At 35.5% G+C, this 26164-nt stretch overlaps 1 protein-coding gene across 1 annotated transcript in view; it reads left to right on the plus strand.

Annotated features, from left to right (window-relative positions):
* TLL1 (tolloid like 1) overlaps positions 1–26164 on the plus strand; it is a 317935-nt gene that overhangs the window by 155807 nt on the left and 135964 nt on the right. The window contains exons 2-6 of the mRNA XM_040251329.1: positions 979–1089; positions 5650–5730; positions 7222–7374; positions 7874–7991; positions 23251–23429. Of these exons, the coding sequence (XP_040107263.1) occupies positions 979–1089; positions 5650–5730; positions 7222–7374; positions 7874–7991; positions 23251–23429 (642 nt within the window). The remainder of the gene's footprint in view (positions 1–978; positions 1090–5649; positions 5731–7221; positions 7375–7873; positions 7992–23250; positions 23430–26164) is intronic.

Here is a 26164-nt window from a genome sequence, read left to right on the forward strand (position 1 = left end):
ATGTTGAGCTTTAAGCCAGCTTTTTCACTCTCCTCTTTCACTTTCATCAAGAGGCTTTGTAGCTCCTCTTCAATTTCTGCCATAAGGGTGGTGTCATCTGCATATCTGAGGTTATTGATATTTCTCCCAGAAATCTTAAGTGAGGTGCAGTTGAATCAAAAGAATATAATGCTATTATAGTAACTCATTCATTACATTTTGATAAAGTGGTAAAGTACCTTCTCTGAAGATGGTATTGCTTAACTATCCATTAAATATATAGATTAAGTCAACATTTATTAGGCAATGACTAGGTGAATGTTGAGTTAATCTATATATTTTATAGATACTTACACAATACCATCTTCAAAGAAGATACTTTACCACTTTATCAAAATGTAGTGAATGAGTTGCTATGATAGCATTATATTCTTTTGACTCAACTGCACCTCACTTTATAAAATTATAAAGTAGCACATGGTTTAATTGCTACTATCTCTTCTTCCACCTGTCAGTGAAGGATTGCTTATCTCCCCCATCTTCTATAAATGTCAGCATTCTTCTTCACTTATTTGCAAATTAGCATGGTTGCTGAAATCTCTTTCCTTAAGTTCAATTCAGTTCATTCACTCAGTTTTGTCTGACTCTTTGTGATCCCATCAACTACAGCATTCCATGCTTCCCTGTCCATCACCAACGCGCTTAAGAACCACCCCCCGCCACCGCAATAAATCTTAGTTCATTTCACTCGAAAAAATGATTTTCTCCCTTTCCTCTAAAACATCAAAGTGAGAAAAGCAGATCCCATCCTTTCACAGGTGGCTCACAGTACAGTGAAACAGGCCCAGTACGCTCAGGTACACTTATTTTCTGAAATATCTCTATAGTTATAAGGACCACATTTCCATATTTTTAGCTGTATTTTTTTCTAATTAGCTTTGTTCGCATTGCTTTTTGCTCTTAAATAATTTGTATTTTAATTGAAATTTTCTCTTTTAGCTGTGTTTTGGGGTGACATTGCCTTAGATGATGAAGATTTAAATATCTTTCAAATTGATAGGACAATTGACCTTACACAGAACCCCTTTGGAAAATTTGGACACACCACAGGTACGTTTGATTATTTGACTTGCTTTGCATTTATTTAGAAGAAAATATACTCTTGAAATGCTAAAATACAATTTGGATCATTTTTAATGTTCTGGTGATCAAATTTGATTTCCTTGATACAAATTAGTCTATTTATAAATTTAAGTTTTATTCCTAAATTCATAATTTTAACTTTATTATATAATGTATTTAAGAAAGATATTGTAGTGTTCACCATCTACAAGGCCTGGCTTAAGTACTTAGCAGGTGTTAACTCTTTGAACCCTCATAATGACCACATAATGAGTAGCTGCTGATGTTATTGTGATTTACAAGGAGATTTATAAGGTTATGTACTTTTCTTGGGGCTTCCCCAGTGGTTCAGTGGTAAAGACTCTGCCTGCAGTGCAGGAGATCCCCATCTTCAATCCCTGAGTCAAGAAGATCCCCTAGAGGAAGGCATAGCAACCCATTCCAGTATTCTTGTCTGGAGAATCCCAAGGACAGAGGGGCCTGGTGGCCTACAGCCCATAGGGTCACAAAAGGTCAGATATGATGCAAGTGACTGAGCACGCATGCATAGTTTTCTTATTGTCACACAGCCATGAAATGACTGAGTCAGGACCAAAATTCACTTCTGAGAAAGGTTAAATTTTATACTCTCAAACATTATACTCAGTTGCCTCCCATTTGAATATTGAGATACAGAAGGTAAATTATTCTTGAGTGATTATACACAAATATATTTAGAAAAAATTATATATCTATTTTTATAACTTTTATGAAAACCTGGAAGACATTTCAATTTTAGCTGTTTTCACGTGTTTGAATTGTGCCTATATGTGACTTGTAATATTTCAAAGATATTTGGGTTTTCATATTAAAATTATTTAATTAAAATTTGAAAATTATTTTATATTATCTTGATACAATTTTTATTCTGTATTTTACTTTGGAGAAAAATTGAAAGGTTAAAAATGTAAAATTTCTTTTTGTAGTTATAGCTAAAGCATTTATTCAGTCATGCTTTTTGATTTCATTAATCTCTCCTCCTGCTAATGCTATTTTTATTTCCTTCTTGTATTCCATGGAAAATATATAGTCCTTTTGTGGTATCTAGCAGACAAATATATTTTAGTCTTAAGATTCTTTACTGTGAATTAACAAATATTTTTTCCCAATTTTCTTTCCCACAACTTTTTATTATGACAGTTCAGTTCAGTTCATTTGCTCAGTCAAGTCCAACTCTTTGCGACCCCATGAATTACAGCACGCCAGGCCTCCCTGTCCATCACCAACTTCCGGAGATTATTTTGACAAGCTTCAAAAATATAGTAAAGATGATGGGATGATGCAGGCAACACCCATAAACCTCAAAGATTCAACAGTTGTTCAGTTTACCATATTCTGTGTATGTGTGTGTGTGTGTGTATGCACGCACAAGTATGTATAAAATATTTTGAAGTTAATTGCAGACAACATAGGGCTTCTCAGGTAGCACCAGTGGTCAAGAATCCATTTGCCAATGCAGGAGCGCAAGCTGATGCAGTAGGAAATGGCAAGTGGTCTTGCCTGGAAAATTCCATAGACTGAGGAGCCTGGCAGGGTACAGTCCATAGGACCGTGAAGAGTAGGACACGACTGAGTAATTGACCACATATGCACACATGCACACAAAATAGTTTTTCAATGTTAAGTAGGTTAGCATGCCCTTTTAAGAATAAAGACATTATTGTACATAATCAAAATGCAAATATTACATATGAGAAATTTATGTAAGGTAATAAAACTTAAGGAACTTATTTAAATGAATATGGTACTTTTAAAAATAATAAGCTTTAGTCTTTGTTATATATAGTGAGTCTTTTCTGAAACATATACCAAATATATGAGGAAACTGCTTTGCAGTGTAGTCACAGATAGGACATTCCTATGCTAAGTTGCTTCAGTCGTGTCCAGCTCTGTGTGATCCCATAGACGGCAGCGCACCAGGCTCCCCCATCTCTGGGATTCTCCAGGCAAGAACACCGGAGTGGGTTGCCATTTCCTCCTCCAATGAATGAAAGTGAAAGTGAAGTTGCTCAGTCCTGTCCTACTCTTAGCGACCCCATGGACTGTGGCCCACCAGGCTCCTCCATCCATGGGATTTTCCAGGCAAGAGTGCTGGAGTGGGGTGCCATTTCCTTCTGTAGTACATCCCTATAGGATATGTTTATTGACAGACTGCAAACACTATCTCATACTTAACACTGTCACTGTCTGGCAACAGTGGATTTCGAAAAAGCAGAGACAACTCAGCAGAATCTTAAATTTATCACATTACATTGTCAGGTTTGATTAAAATTTTTGTTAGATTTATGCTTTATTAAAGTGATTTCTTTAGCCCATTGTCCTCTCTTTGCACTAGAGGTGTTAATTTTCTGTGATTTAGAAAATGAATACTATTGGGTTGGCCAGAAAGTTTGTTCATGTTTTTCAAGGGTTCAGGTTTTTCAATTTTATATATATTGGTCAACCCAGCATTTTGTCATTTCATTTATAGTTAAGCTCTGAAATGCTAATATTTGAAAGTAAATTATTATTTAGAGACAAGCATAAAACAAAATCATACTGTCATAAAGACATAGTCTAAATATATATGTGAAAAGTACGTTTCAAAGTAATTTGCACTATTCAGCTGAATTTCCAACATCATAAAAGAATTCTATAGTTTTTTTCTTACTCTGTCTTTTCCCTTTCTTGTTAGTTTGTGCTGCATTGACTATATTTCTTATTTGCTTATTTGAAAATATATTGTCTTTTTCATAAATATTTGTTTTATATAATTTCATTTTTGAAAATTTAATATATGAGAAATAAATACATATTATAATTTTTCTTATTTCAGTGAACTATCTATGCATTATTTTATTTATATTGCTATAAAAATTTTCAAACTTGCTAAATATTAAAATATTATTGACTTTGATAGTCTTGAAATGTTTTTTCTAGTCTATAATATACTTATGCATATCATTTACCTTAATGTTAACTAAGACATTTATTTTTCCTCATAATTAGCCTCTCTATATCTATGTGTTTCAGGCCTATCTAATATATCATATAATTGTGATGCAATGGTCATTTCAAATACATTTTTATCATCCTTTAAAAATGTTTGCTATAACTGCTTAGGAATGAATACATTTAAGTATTACCTCATCTTTCTAAAATATTCAATGAAAAATATTTCAAAAAGTTTTCTCAAGGAGCATAGCAAGAATGTGACCATGTAATTCAAATAATTAAGCAGACTATTATTCAATGAACAAGCATTCTAACTTATCTGCCTTATACAGACTTAATTGATATTTCCTAAAAGATGCTTATATGTTAATATTTATTACTTTTTATTAGCTTCAAGCTAGGTAATTACGTTTTGGAATGAATTTCAAAGGGAAAGGAGATACTGAAAGGAAATAGTTCAAAGTGCATGAACATAGTGTAGTTTGCATGAATTTCTGGTACTCTTTCATTGTCTTTGTCCACAGGCTCATGAACCTCTTGTTCTGATATCATTAGTGATCATATTAGTTGTTTGCTCAGTGATAACTCTTTGTATTTGTCTATCAGAATTCAAGGAGAAGGCAAACTAGGTGATAAAATTAAGAGAGCATTTTGTTAAAGACCTGGAATGAGGATCAGAAGACTTGGATTTTCATCAAATATTCTGTTTTATGACTATGATTTTGTTCTTAAAGCTGCAAGAAAATATATTTTCTTATCCCCAAACCCCTCCTCTACGTTGTGAGCTATAAAATTCTTTATATCTTTTTTATAAAGATTGTAAATTGCACAAACATAATAGAATGTATTTTGCAGCTGGGCATCCTTTCAGATTCTCACCTTGTGACTTTTTTAAAAGCTATGTTATTGGTTTTTATAAATTATAGAAACTAATTTTCAAAATTTATTTGAATGCATTATATTCATTACATATGCTATTAGAAATGTCTCAAACTTGATCCAAGCTTTGGAGCAAAATTTACACTATACACTTGCTTTTTTCTTTTTCCAGTTTCATTGAGAAAAAAATTTACATACCTCATGCTCTTTTAGTGTTTTTATTTTCATTTGCTGATTTGCCATCTGATAGTATTTAGTTTGCACTGGGAAAATAGCTGGAATGCAATCAACATAGCAGAACAATTTGGGTCTCTTCCTATATAATACTATGTGTTGTAATGTTCACAGTGAAAAAAAATGTTTTAAATTGTCAATAGATGACTCAATTGCTATGATGTCCAAATAAAGTCATTTAGATTGCTCTCTGATTTTTTCCTACCTCTTTAGTTTTAGTTGCAAATTTCTTTTAATTGATGGATAATTGCTTTACAGTATTTCCTTGGTTCCTACCAAACATATTGTAGAATTTTTACCCTCTTCCAAGATTAATAGATATTATTACTTTAATGCAATTATATAAGACCACATAGAAAGAGATGTCCAAGGAGAAATCAATGTAACATGTTACTATTGCTTATTTATAAGAATTTTAATTTACAGTGAATTTAACTTAACTATTTTCCTTTATTCTTTAAGGTGGATTTGGAGACCATGGTATGTCAAAGAAACGAGGGGCCCTCTACCAACTTATAGACAGAATAAGAAGAATTGGCTCTGGTATATCAATGTTTAAAGTTGCAGACTATTGAGTTGCTGTACAGTGAATATTATAGCAGTTCAGTTAGCCACTAAGATTCAAAGTATGGAAAGGATGTATGCTAAGAGAGAGTCCTTTATTCATTTTTATTTAGTTGATATGTGATGGAAGATTTTGGAACTTAGTTGGGGATATTTAAAATATTTTAACTTATTTTCAGCTCCTCCTTAATAAAAAATGCATTAGGTGTTTATTTTAATGTTGATATTTATTTCTAAACAATTGGTATCACAGTAAGGTGTTTTTATCAAGCATGGAGCTACATCAGTTTTTGTCAAATGAAAAAATATGAATGCTTATTTTGAAACAAAATACACTTAAAATAAATTGGCAAACTGATAAATTAGATTAACAAACAATTAAAAATATTTTTAACTCTTCCAAAACTATGTATAGGAAAAGATTCAGAAAAACTGCTTTCTGGATTAATGATTAGTTAATATTTAAAATATTAAATATTTTAATATTGAGTTTATTAATCACTATTTGTGGATTTTAGAGTTTCTTTTTAAAGTCTCCTGTTCAAAGTTCATATCCTAACTTTCCTTCAGTTGACTGATACTAATTAATTATGCCAAGAATTAATTTTTCCAAGCTAAGATGCTTTGCTCTAGGATATTAAAAAATTAGGTATGTTAGGGACACAGATATCAGGGGCATACATTCAATGTTCATTGTGTTTGAAGTGTATGGAAGCTGTAAGCCATTTGTATCAACAATGATATATCAATAAGAAAAGTAAATACAAAAGTGTAGGAAAAATAACTCCATAACAAAAAACTGTGAAAGGCTACCGGGAAAAGTTAGTTACTGCTGACCTGAAAGCTGCTCCACAGCAGACTGCGTTTTATGTGGGCCTGCTCACCTTGTGTACTGATCTCTAAGTCATACTGTTGTCCGGATATTGAAATAGATGTAGCCCATTGTCCCAGAATCTGAGACCATATCTGTATTATCCTTATTTCATTTACTATCTCTATTGTGTAATATTCACAGTTTTTATCTGTACTACAGAATATCAATTCTGATTTAAAGGATTAGAGGTTTCACAGGACTAAGAAAGGTTTTGGACAAAGTAAGACTTTTTAAAAATGTCTTTTTAAATTCTATTGGTGACTTTCTTAGTTATCTAGTAAAGTAGAATACATAAAAGAATTTTTCTGTGCCTTACAGAGTCTACTTGGCTTCTATCCACTGTAAGCTGTTGTATGGAAAGTCATCAAAATTTGCTTATAGAGAGAGCATTAGGAAATAGTATTTTTTGAACTACTTAAATATTTTAACACTTTACACAAGTATATAATATAAATGAAGTTTTTCTTTAATACATTTTGATTTCAGGCATATTTATATAAATATGTAAATAAGACATTTTAACTTGTCCTTTAAGAGGTAAATGATTCTCTGACCAAGGACTTCTGTTTCACAGAATGTTTTAAATGTCACTGCAGGCTTGGAGCAAAACAACACAGTTAAGGAAAAATTACCGCTAAAATTCTCAGGGCAAAATGAGAAAAATAGAGTTCCCAGGGCTGCTACATCAAGGACTGAAAGAGTGTGGCCTGGAGGTGTTATTCCTTACGTCATAGGAGGCAACTTCACTGGTAAGATATTCCCAGAGGGTCTATTTTGATAATGGAATAATGATTATTACATAAAGTATATATTTTTATAGAATACTAATACCTAAAATATAATATTAACTCAAATATGAGAAAGATTCCATTCACTTCAGTTGTCAGCATATCTTGAAATTTAAAAACATAGATATAGTCTTGAGTTCTAAGAATCTAAATAACTATTCTGGTTTTTAAAAGGAGTTTCGAATGTGCCCATTAAATCTAGAAGCTCTTTTCAGTTGACAAGAACAATACATATCTTAGTTCATGGAGCCTTGTACACACATACTTGTCGAGACAGTAAGCTCGTGCCTACTGATTCTGAAGGCAGTGTCCACTCTCAACAATGGCTCACTGTGGTGCTTGGCGCAGGTATTCTTTGGTTTGGTTATAGTGGTGGCATCTAATCTGTGCACAGAAGAGCTACATGCAGACTTCTTTCTGGAACAGGCACTGTTTTATTAATGTCATGCCATTTTTCCAGGCAGCCAGCGAGCCATGTTCAAGCAGGCCATGAGGCACTGGGAAAAACACACATGTGTGACTTTCATTGAAAGAGGGGATGAAGAGAGTTACATTGTATTCACGTACAGGCCTTGTGGGTAAGTAGAACCAGGGAATGAGTTAAGTAAATATAGAAGGGGAAAAAATCCATAGGTAAGATTCACTTTTTAAATATTTGCTTAGTCTTTTGCCCATAAAAAGTATGAATAAATGAATACTATATTTTAAAGAAATGTATTCTTTGATCACAGACCTCTGTGCATCTCCACTGCTGTAGCTGCCCTTTCTTCTGTTCCAAATACATGATAGCATTGCCCACTAACCTGAGTTAGAAACCTCAGTTTTGTTTTCAGTGATTTTCAGTTTTCAGCACATTGTTTCTGTTGATATCCACTATATCTTTTTGTTTCCACTTTTATTCCGTGTCAGTCCTCTTGTCCATTCATGCCTTTGTCCTCTCACATCTGGTCTATTTCAACTGCTCTCCTGTCTTAACTTATCAATTAACTGCCATGAGAATTATCTTCAAAAAGTACTAATTAGAGCAAAATGCTACACTTTTTGAGATTCCTCAGTGTTTATAACAACCTACAGTGGTGTTTTCTAGATTTGCTTCTTATAGGATGATAACAATACTCTCTTCACAACAACTATTGGGCTTCCCTGGTGGCTCAGAGGTTAAAGTGTCTGCCTGGAATGCAGGAGACTTGGGTTCGATCCCTGGGTTGGGAAGATCCGCTGGAGAGGGAAATGGCAACCCACTCCAGTACTCTTGCCTGGATAATCCCATGGAGGGAGGAGCGTGATAGGCTACAGTCCATGGGGTTGCAAAGAGTTGGACATGACTGAGCAACTTTACTTACTTATCTTGTAAGTTGTGAAAATGCTTTGTTAAATTTCAATAAGTATTCCTACAAGTAGTGTGTTAAACCTTGCTAATATTCAGCCAATTTAAAGCAATATAGAATACAGTGTCCCTTAAACTTGTTTTAAAATGGAAACAGCCAGTTCATCCTTCTAATAGTGAAGAATGTGATCAGTATCCCAGAACACATTTTGGGAAATGCCAGCCTGAGAATGAAATCTAGATTCTTGGATATAACATTTACCACAGCTTGCATTTACTGCTTCTTCTGCCACCACACCTCTTCACAAATCCCATAATCTAGCCAAGTTACAGTAATAGCAGTCCTCCAAGCAATTCTGTATAGTGTAAAAGACTTTTCATTGTGAAAATTTTCACTTTTCCCCTTGTGAAAAGTGAAAGTGAAGTCACTCAGTCGAGTCCGAATCGTTGCGACCCCACGGAGTATAGCCCACCAGGCTCCTCCATCCATAGGATTTCCCAGGCAAGAATACTGGAATGAGTTGCCATTTCCTTCTTCAGGGGATCTTCCTGACCCAGGAATCGAACCTGGGTCTCCTGAATTGCAGCCAGATGCTTTTACTGTCTGAGCCACCAGGGAGACCCTTTCCCACTGTGAGTGAAGTGTCCGACTCCTAGCGACTCCATGGACTGCAGCCTACCAGGCTCCTCCGTCCATGGGATTTTCCAGGCAAGAGTCCTGGAGTGGGGTGCCATTGCCTTCTCCAGGGGATCTTCCCGACCCAGGGATCGAACCTGGGTCTCCCGCATTGTAGGCAGACGCTTTACCCACTGAGCCAAAAGGGAAGCCCTTTTCCCCCTGTATTTCCAGTTAATTGGAACTTACATTTAAATATTTGAGTTTTAAATTGTTTCCATTTTTGTTTGTTTGCTGAGATTACTTGGTAGGGCACGCTGTCTACTTTACACCACATCACATCAAGAGGCACATGTTCCGGCACCTACCACTTTAGTGCTGGTAAGATTTATCAGTGGATTTAAGTGGTGACAGCCACGCCCCTCAATTTTAAGTCCCCATCACTGGAAAATAGTCATTTTCTCATGTTATTGTTTTATTTTATTCTTTCTACATTTAGCTGAAATTCTTCTATAAAGAGGAATTATCTCTAATCAGCTATAGCTATTTGATACCTTCTATTATTGTTCATATGGGGAATTTAAATAAAGTGCTTAAATCCTTTGGAGGAAATAATTCTTGCCCTAATGACATACATTCTTGGGTTGGGAAAAATATATATTTCACTAGGTATTGGGGGCACTACATCATCTGGCTTTGTCCCATCATATTTTCCTAGAGCATTTAAATTAACTTAAAAAGTAATGAGTTTTAATTTTGGTCCTATTAATTGACATTAAGGAAAAAGATACATTTTTATTTTTCTATTTATTTTGGATAATGCCTTAATGTTTTACCTACGAATTATCTACACAGTGTTTTCTTCTAAGTTACTTTATTTATTCTTGATAAGGTTTGATTATGTTTGAAGTCTCTTCTAATTCTTTATATATGATGGTTTAGTCACTAAGTCGTGTCTGACTCTTGCAACCCCATGGATTGTAGTCTGCCAGGCCCCTCTGTCCATGGGGATTCTCCAAGCAAGAATACTGGAGTGGGTGGCCATTTCCTTCTCCAGTGGATATTCCCGACCCAGGAATTGATCCCGGGTCTCCCGCATTGCAGACAGATTCTTTACTGACTGAGCTACAAGGGAATAAACGTCTAAATCTAAACTATCATTCCTTCCTTCCTTCCGGTTATCTAATAGTGGATATAGCTCAGGTTACATATTTCTAAATATACAACATATTCAGATCAGTACGTCTTTTCTTTACCCACCTTTCAATTTTGTAAAATAAATACATCCAAAGTGCCACTTAATTATTTTATTGATCAATTTCTGTTTGTAACAAATTCATATATATATACTCATTTTGTTTTCTTAATTTGGCTGTTTTCAAAGTTTTCCATTTCATTTGTTTTACCCTGCTAAGCTATTTTATTTCATATATTTTATTCTCACCCATTTTTGAGCTATCCATGGTGATACTTTGCTCTACAACAGCTATCATAACTCCAGTTCCACTGTTGGCTCAGATGTCTGCCTCCATCAATGATGAGGGCAGGGAGCTTACCTGTGTTCCTCATGACACCCAGCACACTGCTTTAGAGGTGGCTATCAGGCGAGTGTCAGAAATTTACGTGTCAGCTGAAGTTCATCGTGTGTAATCCTAAAATAAAACAATGTAAGAATTTAAAGGGGTTTTGAAAAACATGTATTCAATAATTTAGGGATTTGAAAACTGAAGTTATGACTTTCCTCAGGATACTTAAATCTGTAGTTACATTCCTGAAATTAGACCCTTGAGTTTTCTTGTTACTGTTATAGTAGTAACGTTGCATTTTGGTGGTTTGCTTTGGTGCTAATTTTCCAGTTCAAAGTTTATACCATATTATTATTTTCAATGATAAGAAGGATGATACTTTTTATTGAAGTTGATCAGAGCCTACTAATCATTCTAATCATTTTGTGACTTCTAAATTTTATTTGAAATTGCCATTATTGCCCAAAATTTCATGAAATAGTGATATTTTACCATGATGCTGCTGCATTTATAGCTCACAAAAGTTAATTTAAATTATCAAAGAGTTTGACAGTTAATATTGCACAATATAGTGAAAGACATCTAAAATAAGATATATTTTGAGTCAAACACTTAACATTCTACTGGAGTCAGTAATGGGTCTTTTTTCTTATAAGAAGTGTGAAGTAATTAGCCTCCAATTAAAATAAATAAATTTAAATTAAAAAAAAAGAGATGTGACATATAATGTATCACATTTAACAATACCTAGTATTGTAGTCCATGGGGTCGCTAAGAGTCGGACACGACTGAGCGACTTCACTTTCACTTTTCACTTTCCTGCACTGGAGAAGGAAATGGCAACCCACTCCAGTGTTCTTGCCTGGAGAATCCCAGGGACGGGGTGCCTGGTGGGCTGCCGTCTGTGGGGTCGCACAGAGTCGGACACGACTGAAGCAACTTAGCAGCAGCAGCAGCAGCAGCAGTATTGTTGAATATGAAGAACCTGTAAAGTGGTGCCATTGATATGAATGGCAACATTTGTCTGCTCTGTTTCCTTTAATTTAGAAGGTAAATGCATCTTATTACTTCTTATTATCATGACTTTGACTGAGTTTACCTATTAAGTCAGACAATTTGTAACTCTTGCAAGTTTAAAAATAAAAGCTGAAATAATCTCCATACTGGAGTGGGTTGCCATTTCCTCCTCTAGGGGATCTTCCCAACCAGGGAAATTAAGAGTTGAGGAATTATTAAATATCTGTCTGTGCTTGCACTCATTCATGTCCGACTCTGCAACACTTTCAACTGTAGCCCACTAGGCTCCTGTGTCCAAGGGATTTTCAAGGCAAGAATACTGGAATGGGTTGCCATTTCCTCCTCCAGGGTATCATCCTGTCCCAGGGCTTGAACCCTGTTTTCTTCATTGCAGGCATATTCTTTACCCACTGAGCCATCAGGGAAGCCCATTATTAAATATGGAATTGCCTATATAATTTAGAGCATAAAGTTCCCTTAGTATTCTGCTACAGTCAATTTTTATTCAATAAATATTTATTGGGTGTCTAATTCTGTATCAAGCCATTGATAAGTATGGAAATAATAAAATATTTAAAAGAAAAATGTAGAAATCATAACTTTTTGCTATTTAACTCTAATGCATTTCCTATTTTTAAGTTGAATTATAACTGTACATCATGTTCTACATATCTGTGTGTATATATATTCATATGCATGTTTCTAGATATATGATATATTTGCTTCATCTACAATGGTCATAGGCTTTAATCTCTATATTGGCAAAAGTTTTAACCTGAGCATTAAATATTTTTCAGTGAATATCTATTACCTTCTTTGGTGTTTATCTATTTTACAATATTACTAATTATTATCAGAAAAAAAGTGAGACCATTTTAAAACAGAAGTTGTTTGATTTTATTCTTTGTAAGTCAGAGATTTATGTAACTGAATTTTTATCTTCAATTATTATATGCTAATTTTTAATGATTGCCAAAAAACAATCAGACTTAGAATTAACTTATTTTCTTATTTTCTAGATTTTATGTATTTTAATTGCATTTCTCTTTGGTAATTTTGGTTATTCAGATTATGATAGTAGTCACTTACCCATCCTTTTCTATTGAATGCTCATTTCATGTCACTTATCCTAACTTTGGGGCCTATAATATCGAGGGTAAGGTGTTTTCTTGGCTCTCCCAGGTAGCTTAGAGGTGAAGAATCTACCAATGCAGAAGCCTCAGAAAACAAGGGTTTGATCCCTGGTTGGGAAGATCCCTTAAAGGAGGAAAACACAACCCACACCAATATTCTTTCCAGGATAATTCCAGGGAAAGAGGAGCCAGTCAGGCTACAGACTGGGGTCTCAGAGAGCTGGACATGACTGGAGCAACTGAACAGACACTTACAGGGTTCTCTATGCTAAGAAGTTATAGTTAGGCAGAGGAAGTGTGCTAGCCATGATTCTTGTTCTCAAACAATGAAGACTGGCTAACTTAAACAGAAATCAATAGGAGCAAATTTATTATTATTTATATAAGGAAATTATTTTTTTTAAGTTTTGGGAGGAATTTATAGAGTTAGACTAATAGAAAAAGTGAAGAGACAAACTGAAGGAGGAATCTCAGGAAGGGCATGTTGAATTATTCACCTTGAGCATTTCTATGACTTCTAAGGATGCTTGCTCCTAACTACTAGAGTCTAAGCTCTGTCCTGCACTTTGGGGCTCTATTCTTTCAATAAATATTTATTTATTTATTTATTTGACCTTTTATTTTTTCCAGTTGCATTGAGATATGTTAATAACTGACATGTAACATATTGTTTTAAGTGTATAACATTCTTTTAGATTTGTGTATAGTTTACACATTTTGTTGTTATTGTAGTGATGAGAACTTTTAAGATCTACTCTCTTAGCAACTTTTAAATATATGATATGGTATTGTCAACTTTTGTCACCATGCTGTACATTACATCCTCAGGAATAACTGAAGTATGTACCTCTGACTACATTTTACCCATTTCACCCACCCTCAGCTCTTGCCTCTGGCAACCAACAATCTGTTCTCTGTATCTATTGAGCTCTATTATGTGCCAGGCTGTATTCTAGGAGCTGGCATTTTAGCAGTGACCAAAACAGTGAACAAAATAGGTTTTCTGCCCAAAAAAAGCTTACATTTTTTGTATGCAGGCAAAAGACTATGAACATAAATGAAATATGAAATATATTAATAAACAATAAATTCCAGGACCAAAAGAAAAGTAGTGAAAGTGGTATGGAAAGGTATTGGTATAGAATTTGAAAAAGTTGAGGGAACAAGCCATTTGGATATCTGAGAAACAGAGTTCCTGACAAAAGAATAGACTGTAAAAAGACTCTGAAGTAAGAGCAAATCTGCATGCTCAGGACACAGCAAGGAGACTTCATGGCTCAAGAGGAGTGACAGGGATGCTAACATGAGATGAGATACAGAGAATAAGAAAACTCTGGAGAGTCCCTTGGACAGCAAGGAGATCCAACCAGTCAATCCTAAAGGAAATCAATCCAGAACATTCACTGGAGGGACTCATGAGGCGGCTGAAGCTCCAATACTTTGGCCACCTGATGGGAAGAACTGACTCATTGGAAAAGACCCTGATGCTGGGAAAGACTGAAGGCAGGAGGAGAAGGAGACGACTGAGGATGAGATGGCTGGATGGCATCACCAACTCAATTGACAAGAGTTTGAGCAAGCTCCGGGAGATGGTGAAGGACAGGGAAGCCTGGTATGCTGCATTCCATGGGGTTGCAAAGAGTCGGATACTTCTGAGTAACTAAACAACAATATATATAATAAGATACTTATGTGTGAAGATTGTGTATTATACTTTAGATTTCCCTCTGAGCAAAAAAAAATAGCCTGTATCAGTCAGCTTATGTAATTTATGATGTGATGAAACTGAAAACTGAAAGTGTTAGAGGCTCAGTTGTATCCAACTCTTTACGACACCATGGACTGCAGCTCACCAGGCTCCTCTGTCCCTGGAATTCTCCAGGCAAAAATACTGGAGTGTGTTGCCATTCCCTTCTCCAGGGGATCTTCTTGACTCAAGGATTGAGCCCAAGTCTTCTGCATTGACAGGCGGATTCTGTACTGTTTGAGCCACCAGGTAAGCCCTTATGATGAGTTAACAGCTCCCAAATCTCAGTGACTAGAGCAAAAAACATTTACTCCTTACTCTTACTGTATATCTGCCACTGTTTGCCTGTAGCTCACTGCAGAGGGTTTAATACAGTGTGCAGTCTGATGGAGAAGCCTCTTTTTGGAACACTGCAATTGTAGCAGAAAGAATAGAAACAATTTAGTCAACCATATTTGCTCTTAAAAATTCTCTCTAGAGAAGACACAAAAAACGTTTGTGCTCATATGACATTGTACAGAGTAAGTCACATGACTAAGCCCAGTCAGCAGGGTACAGATGTATAATTATCTCCTAGAGAGGGGTAATAGTCAAGAATTTTTAAATGTTGACACAATTTACAATACACTCATTGGATAATATTCAGGACAGAAGTAATCTGACTGGACATTTAAAAATTATATCTATGCCAAGAAGAGACTGCTGTGAGGAAGGCATAAAGCTTATAGAGAACTTTCTTTGTGCTTACTGACTTTGCTCCAGCAGTCTGAGGTCAAAGTAGAGAATACCGGGTTTTGAGTTACCTTCTTACTCTCTATGGCTTAGTGGGCTTTTTGAAAGGTGGTGAAAGTTTTCTAAGAGGGTAAGTAGATCTTATAATGGTTAAGCTTTATTATTTTTTTTTAATTTATTTATTTATTTTTAATTTTTACTTTACAATTCTGTATTGGTTTTGGCATAGATTGACATGAATCCCCCACAGGTGTACATGCGTTCCCAAACATGAGCCCCCCTCCCACCCCCCTCCCCACAACATCTCTCTGGGTCATCCCCGCGCGTCAGCCCCAAGTGTGTCATATCCTGCATCAGACATAGACGGGCATTTCGATTCTTACATGTTATTATACATGTTTCAATGCCATTCTCTCAAATCATCACACCCTCTCCCTCTCCCTCTGAGTCCAAAAGTCCGCTATACACATCTGTGTCTTTTTTGCTGTCCTGCACACAGGGTCATCATTGCCATCTTCCTAAATTCCATATATATGTGTTAGTATACTGTATTGGTGTTTTTCTTTCTGGCTCACTTCACTCTGTATAATTGGCTCCAGTTTCATCCATCTCATCAGAACTGATTCAAATGTATTCTTTTTAATGGCTGAGTAATACTCCATTGTGTATATGTACCACAGCTTTCTTATCCATTCATCTACTGATGGACATCTAGGTTGTTTCCATGTCCTGGCTATTATAAACAGTGCTGCGATGAACATTGGGGTACATGTGTTTCTTTCAATTCTGGTTTCCTCTGTGTGTATGCCCAACAGTGGGATTGCTGGGTCATAAGGCATTTCTATTTGCAATTTTTTAAGGAATCTCCACACTGTTCTCCATAGTGGCTGTACTAGTTTGCACTCCCACCAACAGTGTAGGAGGGTTCCCTTCTCTCCACACCCTCTCCAGCATTTATTGCTTGCAGATTTTTGGATCGCAGACATTCTGACTGGTGTGAAGTGGTACCTCATTGTGGTTTTGATTTGCATTTCTCTAATAATGAGTGATGTTGAGCATCTTTTCATGTGTTTGTTAGCCATCCGTATGTCTTCTTTGGAGAAATGTCTATTTAGTTCTTTGGCCCATTTTTTTATTGGGTCGTTTATTTTTCTGGAATTGAGCTGCAGGAGTTGCTTGTATATTTTTGAGATTAGTTGTTTGTCAGTTGCTTCATTTGCTATTATTTTCTCCCATTCGGAAGGCTGTCTTTTCACTTTGCTTATGTTTTCCTTTGTTGTGCAGAAGCTTTTAATTTTAATTAGATCCCATTTGTTTATTTTTGCTTTTATTTCCAGAATTCTGGGAGGTGGATCATAGAAGATCCTGCTGTGGTTTATGTCAGAGAGTGTTTTGCCTATGTTCTCCTCTAACAGTTTTATAGTTTCTGGTCTTACATTTAGATCTTTAATCCATTTTGAGTTTATCTTTGTGTGCGGTGTTAGAAAGTGATCTAGCTTCATTCTTTTACAAGTGGTTGACCAGTTTTCCCAGCACCACTTGTTAAAGAGATTGTCTTTACTCCATTGTATATTCTTGCCTCCTTTGTCAAAGATAAGGTGTCCATATGTATGTGGATTTATCTCTGGGCTTTCTATTTTGTTCCATTGATCTATATGTCTGTCTTTGTGCCAATACCATACTGTCTTGATGACTGTGGCTTTGTAGTAGAGCCTGAAGTCAGGCAAATTGATTCCTCCAGTTCCATCCTTCTTTCTCAAGATTGCTTTGGCTATTCGTGGTTTTTTGTATTTCCATACAAATCTTGAAATTATTTGTTCTAGTTCTGTGAAAAATATCGCCGGTATCTTGATAGGGATTGCATTGAATTTGTAAATTGCTTTGGGTAATATACTCATTTTCACTATATTGATTCTTCCGGTCCATGAGCATGGTATATTTCTCCATCTATTAGTGTCCTCTTTGATTTCTTTCATCAGTGTTTTAAAGTTTTCTGTATATAGGTCTTTAGTTTCTTTAGGTAGGTATATTCCTAAGTATTTTATTCTTTTTGTTGCAATGGTGAATGGAATTGTTTCCTTAATTTCTTCTTCTACTTTCTCATTATTAGTGTATAAAAGGAAGACTGAAATTTGAAATAAAAAAATCAAAAGCTGTGTACAAGAAAACAGCATCAAATCTGGATTACATTAGAAAGAAACTAAGACAAGTTAAAGCCATGTTTTTATAAACCTGTCATGTCATACATAATTGTATGTGCATATATTTAGCTATTTAGTCATCTGAGCATCTAGAATTCTTCTGTTCCTAAACCAATGCATTTCCCATTCTTCACAGGACCATTGTAAAAGCCAGTGTGAAATGTATTTTTGCTTTCTATTATGAAACCTCATTTTATTTATTAGAAATTGTTATGGGTAAAGTTATGCTAATAAAAGATGTTTCAGATTAAAAGAATCAACCATTTTAGATTTAAAAAATCAACTTCATTGTTGACTGTCTCCTGGATTTTGATTTGCAAAGTATTTTCTTTTCTGACAACCAGCAAAAATGACTCAATGTAGGTAATTTAGTTGCTCTATGATCCTCGGATATTTCAGTTTCATTATCATTGTTTCATGGTACCAAATGTTTCAGTTTAAATCTCCCTAAAATTTGCAAATTTTGATACATCTAATATTTTACTATTTCAGTACGTAATAAATAACTGTGTGTATGCTTAGTCGCTCAGTCATGTCCGACTCTTTGCAACCCCATTGACTGTCACCTACCAAGTAACTCTCTGTTCATGAGATTCTCCAGGCAAGAATACTAAGTTGGTTTGCCATTCCCTTCTACAGTGGATGTTCCTGACCCAGGGATCAAACCTGGGTCTCCTGCATTGCAGGCAGATTCCTTACCATCTGAGCTGCCTATGTAGGTATAAATTAAAATGTGCTACTAAAAAATCTAACTGGGAGCAAAAATACAATTTCTTGATTTTTTTCCCTACCACTTACCTCACTTTTCTTTCTATTATCAATTTAGTATGCATAATTAGCTGTTATAATAGATACATAAATAATAAGTTGAATTACTACTTCTATCTGGCAAGGATAAAAGGAAAAAATATACCCAACTAAATGCAGAGTGCCAGAGAATAGCAAGGAGAGATAGGAAGGTCTTCTTAAATGAACAATGCAAAGAAATAGAGGCAAATAATAGAATGGGACAGACTAGAGATCTCTTCAGAAAACTGGAGATGTTACAAGAATACACAGAAGAACTGTACAAAAAAGATCTTCATGACCCAGATAATCATGATGGTGTGATCACTCACCTAGAGCCAGACATCTTGGAATGTGAAGTCAAGTGGGCCTTAGAAAGCATCACTATGAACATAGCTAGTGGACATGATGGAATTTCAGTTGAGCTATTTCAAATCCTGAAAGATGATGCTGTGAAAGTGCTGCACTCAGTATGCCAGCAAATTTGGAACTCAGCAGTGGCCACAGGACTGGAAAAAGTCAGTTTTCATTCCAATCCCAAAGAAAGGCAAAGCCAAAGAATGCTCAAACTACTGCACAATTTCACTCATCTCACATGCTAGTAAAGTAATGCTCAAAATTCTCCAAGCCAAGCTTCAGCAATATGTGAACCATGAACTTCCAGATGTTCAAGCTGGTTTTAGAAAAGGCAGAGGAACCAGAGATCAAATTGCCAACATCTGCTGGATCATCAAAAAAGCAAGAGAGTTCCAGAAAAACATCTGTTTCTGCTTTATTGACTATGCCAAAGTCTTTGACTGTGTGGACCATAATAAACTGTGGAAATTTTTCAAGGAGATGGGAATACCAGACCACCTGACCTGCCTCCTGAGGAATCTGTATGCAGGTCAGGAAGCAACAGTTAGAACTCGACATGGAACAACAGACTGGTTCCAAATAGGAAAAGGAGTACATCACGGCTGTGTATTGTCACCCTGTTTATTTAACTTATATGCAGAGTACATCATAAGAAACACTGGGCTGGAGGAAGCACAAACTGGAATCAAGATTGCTGGGAGAAATATCAATAACCTCAGATATGCAGATAACACCACCCTTATGGCAGAAAGTGCAGAAGAGCTAAAGAGCCTCTTGATGAAAGTGAAAGAGGAGAGTGAAAAAGTTGGCTTAAAGCTCAACATTCAGAAAATGAAGATCATGGCATCTCGTCCCATCACTTCATGGCAAATAGATGGGGAAACAGTGGAAACAGTGGCTGACTTTATTTTTCTGGGCTCCAAAATCACTGCAGATGGTGATTCGCACCCATGAAATTAAAAGACACTTACTCCTTGGAAAGAAAGAAGTTATGACTAACCTAGACAGCATATTGAAAAGCAGAGACATTACTTTGCCAACAAAATTCCATCTCTTCAAGGCTGTGGTTTTTCCAATGGTCATGTATGGATGTGAGAGTTGGACTATAAAGAAAGCTGAGTGCCAAAGAATTGATGTTTTTGAACTGTGCTGTTGGAGAAGACTCTTGAGAGTCCCTTGGACTACAAGGAGATCCAACTACTCCATCCTAAAGGAAATCAGTCCTGGGTGTTCATTGAAAGGACTGATGTTGAAGCTGAAACTCCAATACTTTGGCCACCTGGTGCAAAGAGCTGACTCATTGGAAAAGACCCTGACAACAGGAAAGATTGAGGGCAGGATCAGAAGGGGACGACAGAAGATGAGATGGTTGGATGGCATCACTGACTTGATGGACATGGGTTTGGGTGGACTCTGGGAGTTGGTGATGGACAGGGAGACCTGGCGTGCTGCGGTTCATGGGGTCATAAAGAGTCAGACATGACTGAGCAACTGAACATTCCATGCAGGGATGGGCGCAATGAAATACAGAAATGTTAAGGACCTAACAGAAGGAGAAGAAATTAAGAAGAGATGACAAGAATACATAGAACTATGCAAGAAATTTCTTAATGACCTGGATAACCACGATGATATAGTTATTCCCCTAGAGTTAGATTTGTGGAATGTGAATTCAAGTAGGCCTTATGAAGCGTTACTACAAGTAAAGGTGGTGCAAGTGACAGAATTCAAGCTAAACTATTTAAAGTCCTAAAAGTGATGCTATTAAGGTGATTCTGTTAAAGTGCTGCACTCAGTATGTCAGCAAATTTGGAAAGCTCAACAGTGGTCCCTGGACCTGAAAAGGACAATTTTCATTCCAATCTGAAAGAAGTGAAATGTCAAAGAATGTTCCAACTACCATACAATTAAGGCTCATTTTACATGCTAGCAAGGTTATTGTCAAAATCCTTCAAGCTAGGCTTCAGCAGAATGTGAACCAATAATTTCCAGATCTACAAGCCGGGTTTTCAAAGGGACAGAGGAAACAGAGATCAAATTGCCAACATTCATTGGATCCTGAAGAAAGCAAGGGAGTTCCAGCAAAACATCTATTTCTGCTTCATTGACTATGTTAAAGCCTTTGATCATGGGGATCACAACAAACTACAGAAAATTCAGATGAGGTAAGACCAGACCATCTTACCTGTCTCGTGAGAAACGTGTATGCAGGTAAGATGCAACACTTAGAATTGAACTGAACAACTGGCCCACTCAAAATGGGTAAAGAAGTACAGCAAGTCTGTATATTGTCACCCTACTTATTTAACTTATCTTCAGACTACATCATGCGAAATGTCAGGGTGTATGAATCACAAGCTGGAATCAAGATTGCTGGGAGAAATATCAACAACCTCAGATATGCAGATGATATCACTCTAATGGCAGAAAATTTTGAGGGACTAAAGAGCCTCTTGAGGGTGAAAAAGGAAAGTGAAAAAGCTGGCTTGAAACTCAACTTGAAAAACCTAAGATCATGGCAAATAGAAGGGGAAAAACTGAATGCAGTGACAGATTTTATTTTCTGTGGCTCCAAAATCACTATGGATGGTGACCACAGCCGTGAAATCAGAAGACGTTTACTCCTTGGAAGGAAAGCTATGGCAAACCTAGATAGTGTAATAAAAAGTAGAGACTTCACTTTGACAACAAAGGTCTGTAGAGTCAAAATTAAGGTTTATCTATGAACAGATGTGATAGTTGGGCCAAAAAGAATGCTGAGCACCAAAAACTGAATTGTGGTGCTGGAGAAAACTCTTGAGAGTCCTTTGCATTGCAAGGAGATCAAACAAGTCAATCCTAAAGAAAACCAACCCTGAATATTCATTGGAAAGAGTGATGCTGAAGTTGAAGCTCTCATACTTTGGCCACTGATGCGAAAAACTGATGCATTGAAAAAGACCTAACGCTGAAAAGAATGAAGGCAAAAGAAGAAGGTGCTTCAGAGGATAAGATGTTTAGATAACATCGATGAGCATGAATTTGAGCAAATTCCAGGAGATAGTGGAGGACAGAGGAGATTGGTGTGCTACAGTCCATGGGACATGACTTAGTGACTGAACAGCAACTATGGAATAAGGTAAGACATTTAATCATTTAAAGCCTACAGAAATAATAGGACTGACAAATATTTGTAACACTCAAAAAGACTGAAATGTTCTTTCTCTGAAAAGTGAGCTTAATGATGTGCATTTTATATTTTGGCAAATTAATGTTGAACAATTTCCTCTTTTAACTTAAAAAATTAGAAAAAGGTTTTGGTGTCTGGCACATCATAATCCCCATCTATTCAAGACCAATTATCTACTTCCTGCATTGCTCTCTAGAGGGGTGGCTCTTAGATAAGCTATTTTAATGTAAACCCTAATTGTTGAAGTTTTAAGTGTAATTTTATTGATAGCTCTAGTTGTAGTTACTGTATTATTGTACATTTAAAACTATTTTAGAGTCAGTGTCCTTATGTGTCCATGCCTGCATGTGTGTACACACTCTTTCACGCACACTGACACGTTTCATGTATGCACACACACGAAATGGAATTTCTACGTTTTGAGTAGAAGAGTATCATTGAATATGTATAAATATCAGTGAGTTGAGGAACATTTTCAGGAGAATACTCTGGATAGTTCACATTCTGACAGTCCAAGATATTCTTTCAGAAGGTGAAATGGACTAACCACATCAAACTTTACCTGACCATTTGATTATTGATTGATTTTTCTTCACCAGTCAACCATTAACCCTAGATAATTTGCCTCTTGAAATTAATTTTTCCTGTATTGACTTCTTTTAAAAGCTTTCCTTTTTAAAAAGTTTTCCCATAAGGAGGAGAAACATTCATTTTTAAATTAACCAACATCTTTCACAAATTTAATTGTTTTTCTCAAAGTAAAAAAATAAAGTTTGTTTTTATGCTTAATAGTGAAATAATGTATTATTGCTAGATAATCAACCTAAATGATTTACATGGGTTGTGGAGACCAAAAATTATATTAGAAATAAATGTGAATTGAAGTCTTGAGTTTAACTATATGTATAATAGCCATTAATCACCATCATAAGTATTTTATTATCTTATTATCTTCTCAATACTCCTAAAAAATGATTTAAGGCACATCTCCAACATCTTCTAATATATGAATTAGTACAAATGCACTGCAATTGATTATTTAGAGACTGGCATATAAATTTACCAGGATTACTAGAAATTGGCTATGTTCATTAATGAAAAACTATTCTACCTCTGACTGTGCTGTACTTTATATTTCACCTGAAATTTTAACACATTTTCACCCTATTATAATTAACTTGTCATCACCCTGTTTACCACCATTCACATTTTCTACTTTATTCCAGATGCTGCTCCTATGTAGGTCGGCGTGGAAATGGGCCTCAGGCAATCTCTATTGGCAAGAACTGTGATAAATTTGGAATCGTCGTTCATGAACTGGGCCATGTGATAGGCTTTTGGCATGAGCACACGCGGCCAGACAGAGATAGCCATGTGACTATCATACGGGAAAACATCCAGCCAGGTGAGGGGCTGTAGAGGGTGTCGGATTTGAGATTGACTAAACATCTTTTAATAGGATTGTGCTGTTTACATTTTAATTTCTTACAAAATGTGAATTGTTTTGTTGATATTGTGGCTCAACATTTTCCTTGATTAAAAAATACCTATTATGGTGCTGATTTGTTCCTGCAAATCAAATGATCTTATGCAATTTTTAGATTTGCATTTTTTTTCTTAAGATGTATCTATTTTATATCTCTGGTTCTTTCAAAAAAAGTGGTGAACCATAAATTAATATGGTTAAATTTTCAAAAAGCATTTTCTATCCTTAGTTCTATAATTTATGTTGTTGGGCTTTAAAAAGGGTCCAGAGTTTGTCACAAAATGTGCTGCTACCATAAAAATCTATATTATACCACAGATAGTTTCATGAGAAAATTCCAGGAAAGTGAGACATTTCCAGGATAGCCCAAGTATTTTCTTAAGACTTTCTCTTAATCTTGACTACCCTAAAGACAAATTCTTAAGAATGTTTCAAGTGTCAGTAGTTCAGCAGTTCATATGTATTTAAATTTAATTTCCTCTGACAGTTGATGTGTAATAATAACCTCATTTATAGTTTTGTATTTGTTTTACCTTTCATAAATTCATAAAAATAAGCACATTTCAATTGCCAAAAGAAAAACCCTATTGTTTAGAATTGTTTTATAAGATTGTGCATATTTCACACATTGTTGTTTAGTTGCTAAGTTGTTTTTGACTGTTTTTGCAACGCCATGAACTATATAGCTCACCAGGCTCCTCTGTCCTTGGGATTTCTCAGGCAAGAATATTGGAGTGAGTTGTCATTTCCTTCTCCAGGGGATCTTCCTAACCCAGTGATCAAACCTGCATCTCCTGCATTGCAAGCTATGTGTTATTTTCTTATTCATAGCCAGTTTTAAGTTATTAATACAAACATTGAATTCCTAAGAATTTCCTGTGATTAACAGCATTGACCTATTTAGTCGCTCACAACATATTTGTATTGAGGCATTATTAGATATTGGAGATACTTCATGAAAATTACAGAGCTTAGTGTAGCTATGTCAATATATATACAAACATTCTAAACAAGTGAGAAAATGAGAATAGTCATATGTTGAGAATACTGTCAGTCCAAGCAAAGTGTGACAAAATGTGCTTTAGCAAGTCGGGAGATGTCACAAAAGAACTGAAATTTAGAAGTAAAGGGTTTCTAACTGCAGAAAAGAGTGATGGTATATCTAACTGAAAAAAAAAGAAAAAGGATCATGATCAAAGCTACAATTACAGGTAATTAGATTATTTTCATCTGCTCATAGGGCTGCATGGTAAGTTACAAGTGGGAGATTAGTTGGTAATTACCAAAGGGGATTAGATCATAGGGATTTTCTATAAGAAGCCAGGAAATTTATCCTGGCTTTTATCCTAGAGATTTTATCCTCTAGCTACTGGAGAATAATCAAAGGATTGAAAGCAGAACAAGTTCAGATTTAAAAGAAATAGAAAGAGATTTCTTTCAGCTTATAGGGATTATTAACTGAGAATGGGGATACGGGAGTAGGGAGAATGAACCTATTAGAAGCTTAAACGAGTAGTCTATAAGAGGTGACTGAGTCCTCAGTTAGGGTGGTGTAGACCAAGAAGATGAGGAAATAATATTTCAAAAATATTTTAAGAGAAGCTCTACATGAAGGGTGTGAAGGAAGATCTTCAAAGTTTTATTTTTTAGGCAACAGGGTGAGTGGTGGCACCATCAAATGAAGTAAGCTAAGAAATATGGATAAAACAAAAAGCAACATACTCTTAAGAGGGAAAACACAAATAATAATTTCACTTAGCATATGTTTGAGTTTGAGAAGCCTTTAGATAATTGAAGTAGAGATATTTAGCAGACAAAGGAAAGCCGAATCTAGACTTTTGGACATATCTAGAAAGGAATTTGATACAGGATTTGACTGTTTAGGAAAATGTTGGAGAAAAAAGGAAATAAGATTTCAGGTAGAATATGGGGAATATCACCATTTAAATTACAGTTTGAGAAAATCTCTCAAAAGATTAAATCTGGTCTAAGGGGTAGGAGAAAAATCAATTAGTGTAACGTTACAGGGAAGAGATCATTTCAAGAATAAAGAAGTATTCTGTAGTGTTGAAAGAGAAGTAAATAAAATCTGTACTCTCAATATGGAAGACTCTTGAACTCCTGAGCAGCTGTCAACGTTCATCTAATACTTTTTTTATCACTGGGAGACAAAGAGGAAATAGTATTTCTGATGATTACTCCAACTACCAATTAAATAAGAAAAAGTTTTCTATTAACTACAGTTATTAAGTTTCCTCTATTATGTTGACAAAACTTATAAAGAAAGTAACTTTCAAGAATGTTTCCTGCTCTTAAAATTAGGACTCTGGTTCAACATAAATTTACATACCTACAACAAGCAAGAAATGTATAAAAAGCATATAAATATATAATACTTAACATAGTGCTAAACTATGGTTTTTCTTTTTTGTTGTTGTTGAGTCACTATTCAGGTTAATGGAAAAGAGTAATTTATTTAGTGAGATGTTCTGAGTATTTGGAACTCTGTGCACATTTTGTCACCCCTTTTTGGATTCAGCAATATTCTCAACATATGACTATTCTCACTTTTCTCATTCACTTGCAATAATTTATATGTATGAACTCTTGGCCCTCTATATTTGTAGGGTTTTGCATCCATAGATTCAACCAAC

This window comes from Oryx dammah, unplaced genomic scaffold (assembly GCF_014754425.2).
Source record: "Oryx dammah isolate SB20612 unplaced genomic scaffold, SCBI_Odam_1.1 HiC_scaffold_12, whole genome shotgun sequence".
NCBI lineage: Eukaryota > Metazoa > Chordata > Mammalia > Artiodactyla > Bovidae > Oryx > Oryx dammah.